Here is a 20414-nt window from a genome sequence, read left to right on the forward strand (position 1 = left end):
ATAAATATTGCACCCAGAACTATCAAGCAAACAGCTATCATCTGTGCTGTCCCTTCGGGAGGTTTCTGGAAAGTCTGGTCCGGCTGTGGCAATGGAATTCTTTCGTGTGACAATTCCATTATCATTTTAAGTTATTTGTAAAGTATCTACCAAGCGAAGACGTCAAAAAACGCTACGGTACCTGGCATTCTTCATAGTATAACTTTCCCAATGTTAGATTGCTTGGGGAGGACATTGCGATGAAGATTGTCACTAACTTATGGCAATTGTTAATTTTAATTCAACATAATTTATCAGACTCCTCAATCGCTTCGTCTTCTTCGTCTGCTACAAGTGTGCTCAACATTAGTTATGGTTTACCGCGTTATTGGTGGACGAGTTAACGTCATCATCCTATCTAAATTAGGGCCTGCCATGGTCCTTGTCGCTCAGTGTCATTCTCATGACATATTCCACGCACCGAACCCTAGCGAGTACAATGTACAATAGAATTTAATGCATGTCATAATGTCATTCTGATATCTTTTCTGATATTTAAAAGAAAAGTTATTTTTTAGTAAAAATCTACATTAAAAACATAACGTTCTCATTGATGAAAAAGAGGTTAACAAGTACCAACCACAGCACCTACTGCAAAGCAAAACGTGCATTAGCATTCCTGGACCCTTTTCATAGCCATCGGCCACAGCTACGGTAGCCGGCATATCAACTTCGTTAAAACAAAATTTTCAGCTGCTCTCTCTGTTCGGTCAAAATTAGACCACACGCAATTAAATAAGCTTAAACTCCGCCCTTTTTTACACCAAAAAGCTTCTGGCAGAGAGCTCTACCTTTTGAAACATTATCTCAAAAATCGATACAATGTTGTCCATTTTTTTCCTTGTCTTGAGAGTAACAAGAAAAAAACTTTATCCACTGTAAGCCAAAAAATTAGCAACACAACCCTTGCCGCAGTTTCTTTACTGTACCACGTTGACCATGAGCTGTCGTGGAAGGAGTGAGTGTGTACACACGGTACGACGTCACGAAACGACGTTCATCTTCTCGAAAGGATTAGGAAGAGTGCAAGCATTTGTTCGCTGATGACCGGAGATGGGATGATGGTCCCGCTGCTGATGGGGTGATGAGCGAAAGGTGATGTTAGCGAAGAGAGCAACTTCACTTGAAGCGCAAACAGACGACGGTGCTTCTAGAAGATGTTGGAGGGTGAGTTTTTTTTATTGGAAGGCGTTATGATTATGTTCTCACTACCTGAGAAATTATGTCAACCAAGCGACACACAACACACTTACGGTTCTGTAATGGTTTTAACAAACTTTGAGGTTAAAATTTAGATTTTTTTTTTTTTTGGAGTCAAAACCCAACCGGGAAAAATTATCAGTTTAAAAGAAAAGTTCTCATTGCTCATTGCATTGAGGGAAAAAAATATCTTCACTTTGCAGAGATAAACCATCCAACAGGCAGCCCCAACCATGCACATCCTCTCTAATGGGTTAAAATACGTTACAAAACAACGGAACGGATGTTTGCCTTTAAGACGAATTCAAGCTCCTTGCAAACCCCCCTATAAAGGAGGCTCGCATTTGAAATGTTGCTTAAACCAGGCTTTACTGGCCAGCCTGTCTGCTGCTTACTTTGCAAAGGCTTCACATCATTCCGTTTATCTCTGCCCTCTCTGTGCTCGCCGTATCTAATATCGCGGGTCGGACGAGCCGGTACTTCATTTTCCGTGCTGTTGTTGTTTGGGTGTTTTGTACATTTTTATTTTCTTCCCCAAAAACGAGCAAACGAAGAAAAAAAAAGTTTGCTTCCCTTAAAAGAGGCACAAACCCATTTCGTATTTTGTTAAACAGAAAAAGTTGGAAGCTATCTTGAAGTTCAAAAGATGGGGGAGGAGGGGGGGGGGTGGATCTTGGGCGCACCCTGCGGAAAGATTAACTGGCCTATTAAGAGAAACGAGGTGAAGAATTGCTCCGCTAGAAGCTGGCGAATAAGAAGGAAACCCTTTGTCGAGGCGGATCCTTGAGCCTGCAAAGCCCTGCTGCTGCTGGGCGTCAGAAAACTGAATTTAAACCACCTGAAAGCAGAAACCAAAGAAATTGCAAAAAGTCGTCTTCTTTTTGGGAGAAATAAGATGAGAAAAAATTGGGTAAAAAGGAATACGGTGTTGGGACCGGGATAACACCGAAACAAACCAGAAAAGACACATTCACCCACACATTTTCTCGCTCATTAACATCTGCTTAGCATTCCTGCACCTGATGTCTTAAGGAACTTGACCCTTTTACCGTATCCTCCCCCACCCCGCACAAGGTTTGGGACCCGAGAAACCGAAAGGGCGTTGTTCGTTAAAAATTATGCAAAGTTACATTAGTCATTTTGTGTGACTTTGAGACGCGCTTGAGACATTACTTTGCATCCGACGGAGAGCTCCTACCTGGTGCCTGCTGTTGCCTGCTTGACATCAACTCAAAGACATGACGCGCTTCGCCGTTTCCATTTGCACGACACGACTCGTTTGAATCGTGTCGAAACGGGGTGTTTTATTTGATTTTCCACCTTTTCCACGTTTTTCATCGTTCGATCGAGTGAGTGACAGTTGAGGGAAGCATGAAAGCAAAACAGCTACAGCCACGTGAAGTTATTACTCGCTGTGCAAAATTTCCAAAACCAAAAGAATAAAACACCTACTAGAACCTGGTCTGAAAATAGCCTCAACAGGTACCACAGCGCCGGTAAGATAAGCGCCTCGTCGGGTTCGGTGCACCTTTCACTGCCATTTTTCCGCACAAATTCATGTGCGGCCATGTCCTTGTCAGCGGGATTGCCACATCTCACATCAACTGTCACATGAGGGTGGATGGGTGGATGAGCTGAACGGGTGTAATAACGCAGGTGAGCTAAGAATGGTACGTTTCATTCACAAAACACAGATGCGGTGTAGTCAATTCACGCACATTATGACTCATGTTAGTTCCCTCAGGTGGAAACTCTTGCGACCTGATCCCTTTCGTACGTCAGCAATCGTAAGACGGTGGGGTAGCCGTGTGCCAGGAGTCGTACATGCAATGTTTAGGGAGGCCGTCAGTTCGAATCTCATCTACATGCGAAATTTAATTTCTATTTCGTCGGATGTAAAAAAGAGTTCCAGCCAATTATAAAAACTCACCCCCCTGTACTTCACTTTTCACCTAAGGAAGTCCTTAATATTCTGCTAATGAAGCACTTGATATATAACAGTCATCAGTGCAGGACATATCTAAAATAGCTTCTCACGCCCTTCTCGCTCTCTTAACTAGAAGAACCAAACAACATCCGAAACACACAGCAAAAGGGCAGGAAAAGAATTGGAGTGGCAGCCAGAAGAGTGAGCACAGAGTGTTTGAAAGAGGACGACGTAATCAACCTGTTGCCCTCGAATGCGCGATCCCTTTTAAGAGAGTGTGACTGACCAACGGACAGAACCTTCTTTTTTTTCTCTTCATCAGCACCCTTCGTCATGCTTCGGATGGTAAAGAATAACGCGCGACACGAAACATCGGGATGAAAATGGCCAAGGATATGGATGGATACCGTGAGAACATTATACAACAACAGGGACAAGCCAACAAAAAAAACTCCTGCTGCTTACACCTTACCAGTAGCGAAAAAGGGGTTGATACGGGACCAGGCAAAGAAAAAAGGATCGCTCGTCCTCGCTTGGGGTTACATGATGCACAACAACAGGTGGCGTCGGTTTTGGGGCTTCCCTGACAGCTAGACCAGACAACTTTGGGGTGAGCAGCGCATAAAATGGATGCGATCTTCGCCAGGACACATGGAGCACATAAAATACATCACATAAAAAAGCATCACATTAAGGTTTCCCTTTACGGGCAGAGCTGGGTGTGTGCGTGTATTTTTTTGCTCTGTAGACTAAACCACAAAACATTAATTTATTGCAGCAACAGGTTTTCATAGCAAAAATATAAAGTTTGATTCAAAATATTGGTTCCCAAAATTATTTAAACCATCCAAGAGTTTTCTAATATTAAACAAATCTTCTTCAAATTTGTACAAGAAAAAAAAGGCCCATTTAGATGCATGACATCATACGGCTCAAACCCAATCGTCAACGGCGTTGCTTTTTTGTTTTGGCTTTCCATAGCTTAGCGGCGTTTCTTCCCCATTTACTATTGATATTTGCAAGACACATATCAATTGAAGCCAGAATGTATTTTCGAATGGAATGCGAATAAATGTCTGCGCTGTACATGAAACAACGCAGAATATCATCTTTGCCGTACCGTGACGTAAAAACCATACCGGGCTCATACCCGGGGGTTGGATTTTTTTAATGCGTTTTTTGTGGTTGTTGTTGTTGTTGTTGCTCCATGTGATATGACGTCTTTGGAGCGCGTCTTTGTACGACTGCGGGAAGCCAAATAAACACTATCACACCCAATCTTGGTGGGTGTTGGATGAGTCGGAAGATGTGCTATATTTTGCGTCGAATAACATACTACATCAAGACAGATATTATGAGTAGCAAGCAACGTGAGATGTATTTTAACAAAATAATTATTTTTTTAATTAGTTGTCTTACTTTTTAGAAGTCAGTTTATAGTTAGTAAAAATCGAGATCGATTAAAATATTATAATTATTTATACTAATATACTCATCACGCCTTCAAGTAAAAAGTTGAGCATAAAGGTTTAGCTTAGCTTATACTTTAAAAGGTGTTTAATTGCATTGTAGCGACTGTTCGGCAAAATAAAATCGAGATGATTAATAATGACAGGGAGCCGATAGGTGCATTGTCTACCAAAATATCTTTTCGCTCAAGGATCTCGTCTATCTAGAGACCATTTTGTTTCGCCAGCCAGGAGACTTCTAGGTCCAAGATGGCTGATCGTTGAAGCCTCATCTACCAAGAATCTTTTTGTCGAAAAAGTCTCTGCTACCAAAAGGCCTCCAAGTACAATCTAAGTAGCATCTTCCAAGAATCTTCATAGTCAAAGGGACATCATCTATATGTGTCATGTGTCATGTGTCTTCCAAGCCAATTCTATCAAAAGACTTCGAACGCGACCATCTGTTTGGCTCTGCCACTTGCCACTACTGTTTGACCAGCACACTAAATGGCCGTTTCTAAAATTCATCGAAATATTACATTATTTTGCAGATCGTCTGGTAGCATTTTTATGACATGACATGTTTATGAGCCAATCACCAGAGTCTGGAATGACCCTACTTCTTCTACTTTTTGTTAAAATCCTAGCTTCCTCTATATATTTTTTTTCTCCGAAGCTGGTGAAGCTGATAAGGGATCAAAGGACTCCGGGGGATCGGTATCAAATTCCTTCCAGCTATCTACCTTTGATCCCTTGCAACCGCAGGGCTGTCCTTTCCCTTGTAATACTATTTTTTTTCCTCTAAAGCAAAAACAAGTTTTAGCAAGTGTGACCGATCCAGTAATTAAGCAAAATAAATTTAAAAATAAGAATAAAAATCCTAATATATTCGCTTCCTCTCTCTTTCTACCCCATTCCGGAACAACACAAACAGCAAAACATGCGTACACGCTTGATTGAACATACTTGTGCGTCGTCTCTTTCCTCACTTACAGCTTCTCTTTCTCTCTCGCGCACACACACACACTCATATGTGGTTGTGGTCAAAAATCGTTACAACGTTCGAAAGATTCAAAAAACACCCAAATCGACGCCGCTCGCATGACTCAACGTTCGCAAAAGTGGGCAAAGCAAAGAAGGAAGGAGAACGAGAGAAACCGAGAACAAACACGGTCACAAAACCGGGACACAAAACGAAGGGGGAAAAAAGGGCAACATAAACCAGATGGGAGGGAAGAAGAAAAGCAAGAAGATCGCAATCGCATAATAAAATGTACTGCGAAATAGTGGATACAGGCAGAACAGGGAATAAAGTACAGTACAGACTCACACACACGCGCACGTACAATGAATGCCTTCGGGAGAGAAAACATAAGCCATCAAAGTATGCGATGCGTTAGGAATGTGTTGTTATGGTAGCATACACGCACACAGACACAGAGTCCGCATGAGGGATGCTTAAGCATGACATACTCTGAGCCACGGTAAGGAGCATTTTTTCAAAACTTACACCCTAGAACTTACCTTCCACATGTCCTCCAGCTGATGGTAGCGTGCCACCACCACCTCCTGCGCCACCCTGCTGCACCGGCAGCTCAATGACGGTGGTGGCGGTATTTTCGATCGGTTGTAATGGATTCTTCTGGCACGCAGCAGGCAAATGCGTGATCGGGATCAATTTCTTATCGGACAGCCCGGCATCCTCGGGCCCGTCGCTGCCGCCACCACCTCCACCGCCTCCGGCACCCGACATTATGCTGACCTTCTTCTCATGCAGCGATAGTGATTCTTTCATCGTTTTGTAAAGCTGTGCGTAAAAAGCGTGCTGGAATGTTGGAGGATCGCGGACCAAAGAGGGTCAGTGCACTTGTTGCTTGCAAGCTCTTCCGAAAAATTGCAGTCAACCCGGGTATTCTTGTTTGATCTCTCTTTTTCTTTCTTTAATGTGGGGTTTCTTTTTGTTTGGTTTCAATGCAGAAATTTAAGATTGATACCTTCCGGGGATGTTTTTTTTTTTGTATTTGTATTTGTGTATTTGAAAATGTAAAATAAACGTTATCAAGGAACCACGAGCATTGATTATGTGCGACACAGCAATAGAAAAAAAAATGCCTTTTGGATGCTGGAATTGGTACCGCGATTATGGGACGAGCTGTTTGCACATGGACATACACTCACACACGCTCGCACACGCTTTTACACAACATGCACTCACACACATGCACTGCACGGCGCCCGTATTTACCGAGAGGCTCGGCGAGGCTTATGCTGCGCGCGCACTCGCGCTTCCTTCTTCTTCCACCGGGTATAACCCAACACGGCACACACACATAAACGCACGCACGCACGCGCTCATACAGGCAAACGAACGAGCGAACCTTTCTAGAACAGGTTTTGCTACCTCGGAAAAACTGTGCACACTCCCGGGTTTTTCGATCGAAAATCGAACGCAAGCTATACACAATTATTCAACCAACACGATTCTTTACCGCCTAATCACTTTAGCAACACTAGCAACACAAGCACTTTTTAACACAGCGTGCAGAAGCATAGGAAGCCCTACTACGATCTGACGCCGTGGTGCGCTTCGCACCTGCACTTCTCGCACCGACCGAAATCAAAGCAAGCACGCTGCCGCCCGGACAAATAACGTACGGATATTACCGACGATGCCTTCGCGTGGAAAACTGCATCATACTTCACTTTTTTCCCTTCTTTTTTGCAATACACACAGACACGGCGTACCGGGAGCGATCATTCGCGATCGTGCGCGACGCACTCGACGAAAACGATTGTGTTGTGGCCTGGTTCGGTGCGTCGTTCGTTGTCAGTTGCTGAGTTTACGGTTGTGTTTTGAAAGTGACAGCTGAGCTGTGGCACACGGGGTGGTCATGCGGACAACGGAAGGAGTTTATAATTTTAATTAAAAAATTTAAAACTCTACAAAATTTATGTTTTGCACAGCAAACGAATATGAATTTGTGAGAAAAAAGTCATTCACCTATATAAAGTCATCTGAGGTCTAAAATTGTTGAATCATGGATGAAGCGGACGTATTCGTAAGTTAACGAAAACGGTTTATTTTTAAAATTTGAATGAAACTACATTTATTTACTATGCTTCCAGTTGGAGTTATTTTATGAAAAAATAACGGGAAAATCAAATTTTCAGCTCTGCTCTTCAAGGACTTTTTTGTTTGGATGTTTATTATAACATCCATTGCTGAAGAAAAAGATTGCTGTGAGGACAACCACTGTGCAACGGCTCTAGTACTTCACGATTGACAGCTAATGCGGCAGTGCTGCCAGTACAGGCAAGGCGTTCAAAATTTGAATTAACGGAATGATGATTGTTTAGTTTTATCTAAACTGTTGCTATTTTGTACATTATTTGAACATGTTTAATACATAATACAAGATTTGATTCAGCTTAACTAGTAGTAAAAATGTATGATGCTCATATTACTAAGCTATCCTCAGAAATTAGAACCTCATTCCCTATTGTCACGCACTGTACGTTAATAATTTTCGATTAAGAACAAAATTGTTAAATTGGTTTATTCGTGAGTATTAATTCCATAAAAAAACACAGAAACGCAAGACACTTATCAATATCGCATGTTACACCTAAAATGACAAGTTAGTTTTGGTAAAAACCTATAAATTAGTCCGAACTTATCGCCAGTTCCCCCGCTTCAGTCCATCCGCTCATAGCTGCCCATAATTCCACGAGCACAGTACAAAAATGGTGACATTGCGGCAAACAGCAAACCACCACCCAACCACGGTCGATGGAAGATCCACGCAATCGAAACAATCACCAGCGCGACCGAAAACGACAGCATTACGTTGGTCGAAAGCGTAAAATTGCAGTCGGGGAAGAACATTCGCAAAGCACGGTGCTCTCTGGCCAGATGTTGCAAAATCGTGGCACAGCAAATGGTGGCGAAAAACAGCAAAACCCAGCCAATGAAGCGTACGGACCACGTGGTCGTACGCTGCTGCTGATGCTCGAAGCGGAAGATGTCGTGCAGATTGTGTTCGCCCGGTTCGAGCAGCAGAACTTTGCGAAAGTGTGTCGATTCGTACGGTACTATTTCGCCATTTTCCAGCTTTCCCACCACGGTCACGTACGAGCCTTCGAGTCCGGCGTACGCAAACTGTATCCGTATGTCACCGATTTCCGGATTCCATATATCGTTGCAGTGATAGTACAGTCCCGAGTGCATCCTAACCGATGGATCTTCCGGACGCGTGTCGGAAGTGACCTCTTGGAAGGTTTTGAAGCGCTCTTTCGCTGCAGTGCCCAGTTCGTACGGACCAACATGGACATGCTCCGAAAGGTGTACGGTGGAGTCGATGGGGAACGAGGTAGGATTGTGGTGGCCGGTGCGTATGTAGAAGCTGCGGGAGTCGATCAAACTGTCGCGCCATTCTCTGTTGTAAAAGTAGGATCGATCTTCCGTCTCTACTGTAGCGACGGATTCTCCGAAGCGGTTTTCACTGCAACGAAAAAAAAAAACAAACGAATACAATTGTAGGTGTAAGTTCTTAGCCACAAACGCCAATCTCCTTACATCGATTCTTCGACCCATTGGTACATCTGAACGCGTCGTTTTAGCTTCACCGCTTGCACCTGGATGTTGTAGTCGGGTTCGGTTAGCGGCTCGCCCGTTGACAGCGCCCCGTTCAGGTGAACCAAACGCCCTTCGTACTGCTTTTCGTACGGACTATCGGCACTTACTGTCACTGCATCGTTCAGGGCTTCTTCTAGCGAAAGTAGAATACGTATGGTGCGTCCCTACGAGAAAACAACAAAACAGATTAGCCATTTGGTGGTAAAACGGGCACACAAAGCACTTCGTACTGTTTACCTCGTTCCAAATGAGAAGTGTGGAGCCGGCTAGCAACAGTATCGCACCAAACAGGGTGGTTACCCAGCATGATTTCAGTGCGTCCATAAACCGCATTGTGAGGAGACTAATTTAAGGGCAAATCCAACTGTTTTATAACTACAACTTCATGGAAGGTGTTTTCGTAACAATTTTCACCGGCAAGTTGTTTATTTTCATTTCGCTGAGAGAAAAGATGACAGTTCCGCATTTGACAGCTGTGCTATAAAATGTTCGCACAGTGGAGGCTTTTATCGTCATAAGTTTTATGGAAATAATAACCTATCGTGAAAAAGATATTTTTTTGTGGATTTGTATGTCTGTTCATAGCGAGAAAGGAACGAAAAGCAGCAAAGAAAATAAAGGGCATTACACTCAAAGGTACCTGTATCATTTTTTGAGGTTAAATCAATCTTATTGTTTACCTTGTCATATTACCCATCAAAAGCAAAATCTATAAACCATTTGTTTAGCTTTTTTGTATCTACTTGCAACTCTCTTCGTGTGTAGGTTTATCTAAAAAATATATGTTCACAATATTACACTGATCAAAACGTATATAAAATGCAAACCTTATCAAACGTATTTCTGTTCAAATTTTTATTCCGAAAAGGCTTTTTGGAAAACTTGTCCAGTAAGCATTAGCGCGCGAGCCTATTGTGCCACGTGGAAAAGAGAAAGAGCATCCTAGTAGAACGAGAAAACGATAGTGCTGTTGCTATAATTTTAGCAAGTGTGGTATTTTTAAAATTAAGAACGAAATTTTGCATGAAATAAAATATCATACACAACTCAACTACTGTTAAAACTCAGTGCCTTTTATTATAACCATTTTTGTCAAAAGATTTCATTTCTAAGCATAACATTTTAAGTCGTCGAAGATTTAGCCGTTATGTCCGATTACCATTACACATCATCCCAACTGTTTGCATTCTGTCTCACTCTCACGCACACTTCGCCTAGCTCTGTTTCACGTTTCCCTAACTATGGGCTTACGACACGGTCAACCTGTCCATCGGCACCATTGCACATAATGCGAAAAAAGGCCTATTGCTGGTATAGTTCAGCGAAAAAGGTGAACCGGGTCGGAGGTGTACTGTCTCGCGCTCGCGCTCCGGCGACTTTACTGCGTGTGCTTTAACGGTGTGTGCGCCACACCATCAGCAAAACAGCTTCGGAACCACCACCTCCTACACGGCGCGACTCGGAACGGTTGCGGAGCGGGCAAACGTTGTGCGCCGGAAGGAAGGCAGTATCTTGAAGGTTGTTGCGAACGTACGTGTGTAGACAGACAGACAGGCATCCAGACACGCACACACACACTCCGTTGGAGCTCGGTGCCGTTTGTTGCTGTTGGCCTAAGAAGGGGGTGTTGATTGATACGTGTACTAATAAACAAAACAAGTGCAGTAATAGAAGAAGGAATCGCCGTGCTCACCTGGTATCCTGGACCGTGCTATTTGTCGTGAAGGAAAGCCGTGTGGAAATTCGCGTTGGGTAAGAACATGTGGGCGAATACATCCTTTGCCGGCTAATTTGCGAAATTCACCCTCCGCAAGGCAAAACCGTGGGAATTGAGATGCTTCGGGCAAACAGTCAAAAGAATTCATCAATAGATGTGCATCAAGGAGTGCTTTAAGTGTGTGTTGCGCGGTGTCGTACAGCAAAGCAAAGGAGAGCATACACATAAAAAAACGGCAAAAACGTCAGCATCATCATCAGCTGATGCTGCCTGCCGCTGCTGCACAAGTGGTTTTCGGTATAGGTGCGCAGCTCGAAATGCACCACCACTGTATGCAATAAGCGCTGGGGTCCGTCTGGTTGCGTCGTGGTATTTGTTGTGTGAGCTCGCAGATTTGGGCCGTTCCGTTTATCATCCCGGTTCCGATGTGTGTGCGCACATCTCGCGAAACAGCTTACTTTGGATGCGAATGTGTTGTTACTATGGTGATGCATTTGGTGTTGGCGAATTAATCACGCATTTTTAACCTTTCAATTAATCCTGTAAACGAAGTAGGCTGTTAGAAAACAGTTTACACCAAAGTAACCATTGGCTTTAGTCGTATGAAATTTAGTATAAAAGCAACATGCTCTGCTGCATGAGTTGAGTTTTATTTAATCGGCACTCGTGAACTATTAATATACCCACATAAGTTTTCCTCGCTGTGTAAAAGAAGTCCTTTTAAATTAAAGTAAATGTATTTTGATTTCCAAATAGCATAAAAAACTTTTCTCACTTGCTTCTCAAATGGTAGTGTTATTCGGTGCAGAAAGTGTAAACAAAAAGTGTCCCAAAAATTTGCTTCCCTCCGTAAGGGAAGAAAAAGGTGTCCCGGTCGTGGTGTGTTTCGCGTGTGTGTTTGAACGCGGCCTACTGGAGTAGTCGGTTGTTAATGTATGTTTTTTGTTTCAATCAAAAAGTGTCCAGTGTGTGTATCTCTGTGTGTGTCTATATGCCAAGGTGTGTGCAATAAGTTTTCCCAACCCCACATGAAGTTCTAAAGCAAGTGTGCAAGGAAATTAAGCAAAAGGGGTTTGTGTTGAGTGTGGTAAAAAAAGAGTAAGGTTAAGAAAAAAAGTGTCTGTGTGCGGGTGCGTGAAACATCCTTCCCTCTGTTGGTGGTGAAATATGTCTCGATCGCGTGGATTACGAAGCTGCTACAGTTGCTGCACACTGTCCCCGACCATGGCACTGCGTCTCGTCGTCCTGTCGCTGGCACTGGTCACCCTCGTCAGTGGATCCTCCGTACCGTCCACGTGGTCCCGGGTGCACCGGACGGCCCGGGACACAACGGCCGGTGGGCGGGAACAGCCACCACACCACTCCAGCTCACTGATGTCCTGCGAGCGTGTCAACAACTTCTTCTCCTCCATCAATGTGACCGTCAGCGTGGCAAGTCAAGGTAAGGACTGATGATACGAACAGGGGGGCCGGTACGCAGGTTAGAAACCGCGCATTACATTGGAGAGAGTTCTGTTATCCCATACCCAAAACCCTTCTATAGCGATCGATCGGAAATTCTATTCCTGGAAATTGTTTTTTTTTTTGGTCCCCCTAGAACAACCCACATCCTTATGTGTCGTGCCTGCGGTGCATTTCCCTCCATTTTTTTGCCAAAATTGATTTTCCCTCAGTGTACAAAAATCCCAGAGAGTTGGGTGATTTCCGGAAACTCTTTCACCATCTTCCCCTAGCTTTTTTTTTGTTGCCTTTCCTGCGAAACGATAATATGTAGCAAGGAAAAACGGAAGCCGGATATGAGTCATACTTCTTTCGTTCGGTTACTGTGAACAAAACGAGGGCCACGTGTATGTGTGCGCAACTTCGGAGCCCTTAAGAATGCTTCGTCGATGTTGGCTAATGATTTTGCAGCATGATAAACTGCAATCATAACCCATCGGTGGTTTAATACCGGGGTGAGAAAAATAGGCAAGCATCAGGAAATTAAACGATTTTTTATACTTAAAAAAAATGATTAGGAAAAAACTTTATTTACTAAATTTTAACCTTTAAAAACCAAAACGCTTCAAACGTCTGCGTGTGGAGTTCGCGTGGAGTCTTTCCAACGATTTCAGAAATCAAGTGTCAGATTTGCACGATTTGTTGATCGATCGCGTGACACCAGACCTGCCGAATAAAACATAAATCGCACCATCGAGAAGGGAATAGTCCTCCAATTATTGTTTCCCTTGCTGGCCCTCCTCAAAGGGACGTGATATGATTGATATCGCCAAAAACAAAGGCTGGGTTTTTATTTATTTTTAAAGCCCACAGTTTTGTTTCCCAGGTCCAGGTGATCCCTTTTTATTATTTTGGTCTAGCACATAAAGGGCCACCCATCGTTTTGTAATCCCTCTCTCAATAAAATTAAAGGCAAAGCAAGGGATTTGTTTTGTTTGAAGTGTGAAACCTTCCTATGACAATTGATTGTCGTCACGTGGCGTGTGGGATGGTTTTATAAAGTTTCCGGATTGTTTTGTTTCGAGGGATTTAAATCGGAATTAAATGTTGTTTTTGGATGTTTTGATTTGGTTTAAATCAAATCAAATAAATTTTTTTAATGCATACATGCTCTTGAGAACTAAGACGCTCTTTATATACCCGAGATTTGATTCTAGACTGAGCTGAGATGTTACTCTTCTTGTAGCTTCATCGTGGCTTCTTGGACTAGCACTATTTTAACCACTCACCACCCAGCTCGATTGTTTTGGATCAGGTGTAATCAGGTGATCGAAACCTGTGCTCCTTCATTTATCATCATCTAATCGTTACTCCGGGCACGGGCTATGTTTGGACGGCCAGGCAACCACCGTCAGCTGGAGGGTGTGCGATAAGATATTTTTGTCTGCTGCTATTTTGTTCTGCTCCTGCTGTCTGCCAGGCAAGTAATCATAATCACCCAGATTCCGATTAGCCAGACCTTATCACCATTCGTTTGGACACTGTTGGGTCACACATAAATATCGGTCATGATTAGGGGTGACCGATCGAAATCACCACCACAGAGAGGTGTGTTCACCGTCTGCAAAATCAAAACAGTCACGAAATGGCGTACAAATATTAATTGCTGTGCTTGATTTGAAGCTTCCAACTTGAAGTAAATGTTTGCTTTCTTTGCACAAAAACGGGATTTAATATAAACCTTTGGATGGTAGAACTAATCCGTCCAGTAAACAAAGTTTTAAAATACTCGAGAAGCAGCAAATCCCACCCGCTAAAGTGTGTAGGCAATGTCGTTTTTTTATTTCCTTGCCCCATTTTCCTAGCTAATCCCAGCAATCCCGTACACGCAATTCCCAAAAGGTCAGCCAGTCGGTAAGCAAATCCCTGCTACGGTGTCTCTCTAGTTGGCGCTCGCGCTTAATCAAAATGTGCTCCAAAAGCCTGGAGGCGCCTATGAGCGCGTATCAATCCGAAATTGATTGAAAAAAAACCTCCCCCATCGCTCCCTCGCCGCCCAGTGCGCAAACATTAAGGATCAGTTCGTGAAGTCCGGGAATGGATTCCATTGATCCTTGCCGGGGTTGTTCATCCGTGCGGAAATCACCGGAAAGCTTCCGGTAACAGCGGACCAGATGGATGAAGTTGTTCCGTACCTTTTTTTGCGGAGAGGTTAGATCTGCCCTTCGAAGACCCTCGACAGGAACCTATATGCCTACCGGATTGAATTGGCAGGGAGAGCGTTGTTGGGGATAGAAGAGGAAAGCGTAAGATAAATGTCAACTTCATCCATTCAACCGCCGGTGGGTTGGGGTGCTAGCCGTTTGATGCCGCTAGAATAATGAGAGCAAAATGGGGTACACCTAAGCTGATTGGTTGACCTTTTCGATTCCTTTTCGCCCATTGCAAGATCCCGAAACGGATCCTTCTTTGACCCGGGTTTTGATCCAACATTTATCACGGTGGCAAATTTTTATTTCATTGCAAACCCTCACTCGAAACACCTCCGGCTGACTCTGAAGTTCGAGTGCGTAGAAATCATGTTTTTTTTTTGTTTACCCCGCCATTCAGAACCATCCGACCGTATATCTTTGCTGACTTCTCACGACCTAAGGGAAGGACGACCCCGGGACGATCAGCAGTTCTGATCGGAACGCATCTACCTGGGCGTCCCTTTTTTTCGGCCAGAAGACGACGGAACATACGGTTCTTGCCTCTTCTTTCCCTTTATCGTGTTTTCCCAATCGGGTGCATTTTCCACCTTTAAATACACTTGTTTTCGGTAGATAATAGGGTCGAACGGGGAACTGTGAACCGACCGAGAAAAAAGGATTCCATTATACCCACGACGCTCTATTGCGACGGTGTGCGCTTATCTGGTGTGTTCACCTTGTTTCGTTCTTCCCTTCGCGTTTTTTTTCTTTACCTATTTGAGACTGAAACTATTCAACGTAGGATGTATAATAGTAGAAGCCCTTTTGCTTACTGTTCCATAGCATAAATGTGTGTGTGTGTGCGCGCCCTTTTTTTCCTTTCATTCTTTGTTGTGATTGTTTGATCCCATTTCTCACATATTTTTTGTAGCGTTGCCCTTTTACCGTGTTAGGTGTTTCCTGGTTGTTTGTTGCCGTTCCGATGTGGGTTTTGTTTTCTTTGTTAATTAGACAACTGCAACTTATGCTTTATGTTGCACCATTGTATGCATAAGGACCAGTTTCATTCAGTTAGGTTACGGTACGGCGTTTGAGTGTGTGTGTTGTTTTCGTTCTTATGAGAGTTTTACCGATTTTTCTTTGGTTTCTTCTCTTTACTCTTCTTTTCTATATTAATTTGTTAATGTATTAATAATGCTAACCCTTCTTAATTAAATAATTTTCTTATACACAATTTTTAATTAGTTTTCTATTATCAATTGATTTTTCGATATTTTTTTATTTCTAGTTTTTACCTTCGGCAATTTAAAATTGCAAAAAAGTTTGTTCGATAACCTGCTTGTTGAGGCTATTCATTGGACTATTCGTTCAAAATTCCCTCTAATTAGAACATTCGCCCATACTTCTACCATTACATCTGTAAAAACCTGTAGCTCGAAATTGTCTGTCTTACTGCAAACCTTTCAGTTTATTTCTCCTAGTTCAGCAAACCAGCCGCCACTCGCTCCGAATTTTCCACGGTCACTTGAGTGCACCGTTATAATGACCGCCTTTCGGCACAGGTCAATTGATTTTGCTTCTAAGGATATGGCAGTTGGTGGGTGCATTTTTTTTTCTCGCCCCTTGGTCATGACTTAACTGTTGTGCTTTTTCGTCCGTTCATACCAAGAATAGCTTGGGCGCACAGCGGTGCAGGACACCGGCGAGGACTCGCACAGGACCTCCCGGTGAGCATGGCTCTTGAGCCTTTTCTTCCAGCATGAATAGAATGAAGCCTTGGGCCCCGTATACCAGTGCTTTGTGTGTAAACGGACCACGGCCGAACGCCAACTCCCTAATCTTCCGTGCCGGTGTGCTGCTGCTACCTCCATCCATCGTCGTGGGAAGCACACCGGAGAAGAAATAGAGCAATAAAAATTGATTTTACGACTTTTTGCAGCGCTCCGTCGGGTGGATGTGTGGACGATGATGTTGATGATGATGCTGGTGCGCCTCGTGCATTTGTGACCGGACAATCTCATCGGGTCATCGGGAGTTTGGGCTTTTGTTTTTTTTTGTTCCTCCTCCCCCGTTCTTCCAGAGATGTCGCTTTACCGGGGGCGCATAACATAAAAAGTGCCGAAGATTTTTTTGGTTTGGTTGTTGGTAAAGCTATGCCTTGCCGAAACATGCTCAAAAGGTGTATTGTGTTTGTTAGCTGTGCTGTAACGCCAAGAGAGGCTTGTCGAAAAGATTTGCAGTTTTTGTCATAAAACGAGCACCTTCTGTTGCTTCCAGCACCTTTTGTTAGGTGGCCAATGTAGCTGATTTTTGTTTTCTAAATATCACTTCCCACTAGAAAATATGATTTAAATTCCAATTTTAATTGGGTCCCAGGAAATTAGCTTCATGATTTCTATGTCATTTTCTTTCCGGGAAATAGAAGAAAAGGACACATTGCTTTAGGTTACCACAGTTTCAGCGACGAAAATGCTAAAGGAAGCTGGAGCTATCACATTGTCTGGATGGTGAAAATATGCATTATGATCCTGCTGTTGTTAGGAGTTCCATGTTGTCCTTAGTTTGTCGCATTCTCCGAAACCGGAAACCCAACCGCTTTTCTTTAGGTTAAAGGTTTTCCCCACCACTAGTCTGTATCCTCTTGTCCATTTTCCTAAGCGCTTGCAGCACTTTCTATCCTTATGGTTTCCATTTCTCGACGATACTAAAGTATACACGTGCTTTGCGGTGTTCAAAACGTTCGAAGAAACTGTCCCAAACTACCGTTTGCTGCTGTTGAGGATGTAAGAATGTACAGATTATTAGATTACCCCCGAAAACGGTTCGTTCGCCAAAGATGTAACATCGTTGAACCGTAGCAAGTCTTTCAGCCGAAGCATTCTTGTCAATAATTAAGACACTACCCGGAGACGACAGTTGGTCGTTGTGGGCAACATCTTTCGTTTCATCAAATGCGGAATGTGTCTCCCCGAACGGTTGTCACTCTTCACCGGCGCTACAAAAATAAACCCCAGCTCGGCAAAAACCCTTTGCATCCGGTCACATTCGGCATTTGGATCGCGAGGGAGAGGGGGGAGATATTGCCCCTAGCCATACCGGTGTCGATACCCCGAGTCAAAGAGCCTAGGGTGCATGTTGTTTATTTACACGGTAGCTAAAATAAATACGCAATTGAGCAAAATGAGCAGCAGCAGCAGCAGTAGCAGCAGAAACAGTTCCGTTTGTGAATCATCGGTCTCATCATCGTGATCATGCCACGGTGATGATCGTTACTGCAGAAACGGTAACCTACCAAAGGGAATACTGAGAACTGCACCACGTGTAGTTGATTAAAAAGGGATGAAGCAAGAGCTAAGGCTACTTACTAGAAGCTGGATCTAGATTTTCATCAGTTTGCGTCCTGCATGAAAAAAGGGCGGAAAATTCTTTCAGCAAAATATACCTTTCAGCTCGTAGCACATCAAGAAAAGAACTGATCCCTCCGTACATAACATTCCATGTGGCGTAGGGTGCTAAATTAATAAAAGTTGATTGACGGCAAGGAAAAAGCAACCAGAGCCCCGGTTGTCGGTTTGGTGATATCGTTTTGCGCCGAAGAACACGTGCGGCGGACATGCAGAACTTCCACCCCAGTCCAGTACACACCCGCATTCAGTCTGCAGGCGCGGTATCGTCTAAGCTTGCTGCAGATAGGCATCGTCGCACTGATATCGAAAGTGTGTTCTAATTTTCCACCCATTCTGCCTCATCGTTTTCCTCTCCCTCGATTGGCCGATAAGACCCAACCTCCACGGCAAGTGTATATTGACCCCCAAAATGTGTCTCAGATCTCAGAAGAAGAGCAGGAAGATGTCTCAGGCTGCTCGGTAACAACGGGTTGACAAAGCAAGGGTGCGCACTACTGCTGATCGTATCATGAACGATGCCCACCCCAAACGCACCCCTATCGTCACGCCGGCCATGGGAGCAGCGCCTCGGCAGCATGACACATGAAATGTTTGTAAACAGTGCGTTCCCAATGTTGTGATTGAAGAGCTCAGGGTCTCGGGATTGCAATCAGTTGTTGTGGCGTCACACTGGTTCCGTTGCGATGGTTTGCTGCGGATTTTCCATGGCAGTGAGGCTCTAGTGTCTTCTTATTATATTAACCAGTTTTTATTAATTACAAAATTGTCGATAACGCTGTCCTGAAGAGTTCTTGAGGGTTCCCAAGAGTACCTTACAGATATTGCCTAACAAAAAGTAAATCTGCAACAGCAAAAACACACACTACGCTCAAAGTATCAGCTGGTCCTAAGTCCACCAGCTCGTCTTACCCCTCGAAACCCTCCAGCGTTTGCATGCACGTAGCACACTTTTCCAGCACTCTTATCGACATACTTACTGATAATAACATGACCGTTTGTTTACATTTTAAACGGTGCTGTGGTGTTAACCAGCCTTAAACTGCTTCTTCCCCACCTCCATGCATTGTATGCAACCCTGTGGAGCAGAAGAAGCAGTACGGCGGCAGCAAACACTTGCGAGGAAAAAGGGATCCACACATCAGAAATTGGCAGGGTTGATAAGGGCGAAGCCACAAGTACGACGACAACAGCGGCTACACTGATCGCTTGTCGTAGGTCGTCAACGCAATTCGTGTTGGGAAGGTTTTTTCAATGACCAAAAGTCTTGCTTGACGATTATGTTGCCTTGCGCCACTAAAAAACGTGGCTTCTCCAAGAAGGGTTTCGATGAGTCACACATAGTCATAGTTTCTACCGATTCATCAAACGCACAGTGTGTGTGTGTGCGTCATTGCAAAGGGCATGCACAATGTCCACGAGGCCAGCCGGTTTTTGTGCTGTCCGGTGTGACGAGCCTGTTTGAAAGGGTGGGCGAAAGATTCGTCGTTGTCGTTACATGCGGATTAAGGGCACAGGTGAGCCCACGTCCTGAAACAAGTGGCTAGTGGTCGTTATGGTGAAAACAAAGCGTTCGTTTTATGGTTATAAAAAAATGCGTTCCATACTATAAAGCGTTCCGTGTGTGTGTGTGTGCTTTTTAGCGTCGGAGGCTGGTAGGATTATTATTGGTGCTATAAATTCTAGCGTCAGGCGAGCGGAAGGAACTTCTGTTACGAGGGTTTACCCCCCCCCCCCCCCCCCCCCCGGTACTGATAGTTTGGATGCGCATTGTCAGTGAAGCAGCAAGAGTACGATATATGAAGGACCTATGCCATAAAAAAGTGCGCTACCCTTGGGTTACCTTTTTGGAAGCATATTTGAAGTTGAATTGAGGTATCAGAGGTCTGCAGATGGAGACCTAAGAGACTGGCCTTCAGAGTCTGTATCTTCATTTCATTCTGCATTTTCTTTAGTTTTTTGTACTCTTGTTCTGATACATTTTGGATTAAAACTACAACTATTGTTTTGTAAAGAATCCCCCAAAAGTTTATTACCAAAACCTTCACTGCTCGCTCAAATTCTTGCCCAATAATCATACTGCGCTAACCATAACAACGCAACTGCGAAGGGAAATGAAATAAACACCCGGCGGATTGTTTGGGCCAGCGTTTTGTGTACTACCAGTACCCTCAACTATTAAACTCAACAGCCAGGGCAGCATTAAACTGTTTTCAAATAAAAGCAGCAGCAGAACACCACGGCCACGGCGAGAGCACACCGGTCCTGGGGTGCAATGTATTTATATCAATTTATGAGTTGCGAGCATAAACATTTATGATCTCGTTGTTTTATGGCGTTCCACCACCACCATGGTCGGAGTCGGCGAGAGAGAGAGAGAGAGGGACCAGGCGCTGAGGTGTGTCTGTATC

At 43.9% G+C, this 20414-nt stretch overlaps 3 protein-coding genes across 13 annotated transcripts in view; 1 reads left to right on the top strand and 2 right to left on the bottom strand.

The window, feature by feature from the left end:
- The window catches only part of LOC118514418 (protein ECT2), a 70586-nt gene extending 63128 nt beyond the window's left edge, over nucleotides 1–7458 (bottom strand). For 3 of the 4 annotated variants that reach the window (XM_036061305.1, XM_036061306.1, XM_036061304.1), the window contains exon 1: nucleotides 6139–7458. In XM_036061305.1, coding sequence (XP_035917198.1) covers nucleotides 6139–6409 — 271 coding nt within the window. In that variant the 5' untranslated portion in view covers nucleotides 6410–7458. The remainder of the gene's footprint in view (nucleotides 1–6138) is intronic. The other variant, XM_036061307.1, reaches the window with a different exon arrangement.
- Nucleotides 7459–8138: 680 nt separating this feature from the next.
- Nucleotides 8139–9737, bottom strand: LOC118514419 (transmembrane protein 43 homolog). The gene is made up of 3 exons (XM_036061308.1): nucleotides 9488–9737; nucleotides 9191–9414; nucleotides 8139–9116 (listed from the first exon to the last, which is right to left on the bottom strand). Exons 1-3 carry the CDS (start codon nucleotides 9581–9583, stop codon nucleotides 8309–8311), a joined length of 1128 nt encoding a protein of 375 aa, XP_035917201.1. The 5' UTR covers nucleotides 9584–9737; the 3' UTR covers nucleotides 8139–8308.
- Nucleotides 9738–10556: 819 nt separating this feature from the next.
- Nucleotides 10557–20414, top strand: part of LOC118514420 (division abnormally delayed protein) — a 124962-nt gene continuing 115104 nt past the window's right edge. Inside the window, exons 1-2 of one of the 8 annotated variants that reach the window (XM_036061310.1) lie at nucleotides 10557–10780; nucleotides 11724–12408. In XM_036061310.1, coding sequence (XP_035917203.1) covers nucleotides 12135–12408 — 274 coding nt within the window. In that variant the 5' untranslated portion in view covers nucleotides 10557–10780; nucleotides 11724–12134. The other 7 variants (XM_036061309.1, XM_036061311.1, XM_036061316.1 and 4 more) reach the window with 7 other exon arrangements.

This window comes from Anopheles stephensi, chromosome 3 (assembly GCF_013141755.1).
Source record: "Anopheles stephensi strain Indian chromosome 3, UCI_ANSTEP_V1.0, whole genome shotgun sequence".
In the NCBI taxonomy this organism is placed as follows: domain Eukaryota; kingdom Metazoa; phylum Arthropoda; class Insecta; order Diptera; family Culicidae; genus Anopheles; species Anopheles stephensi.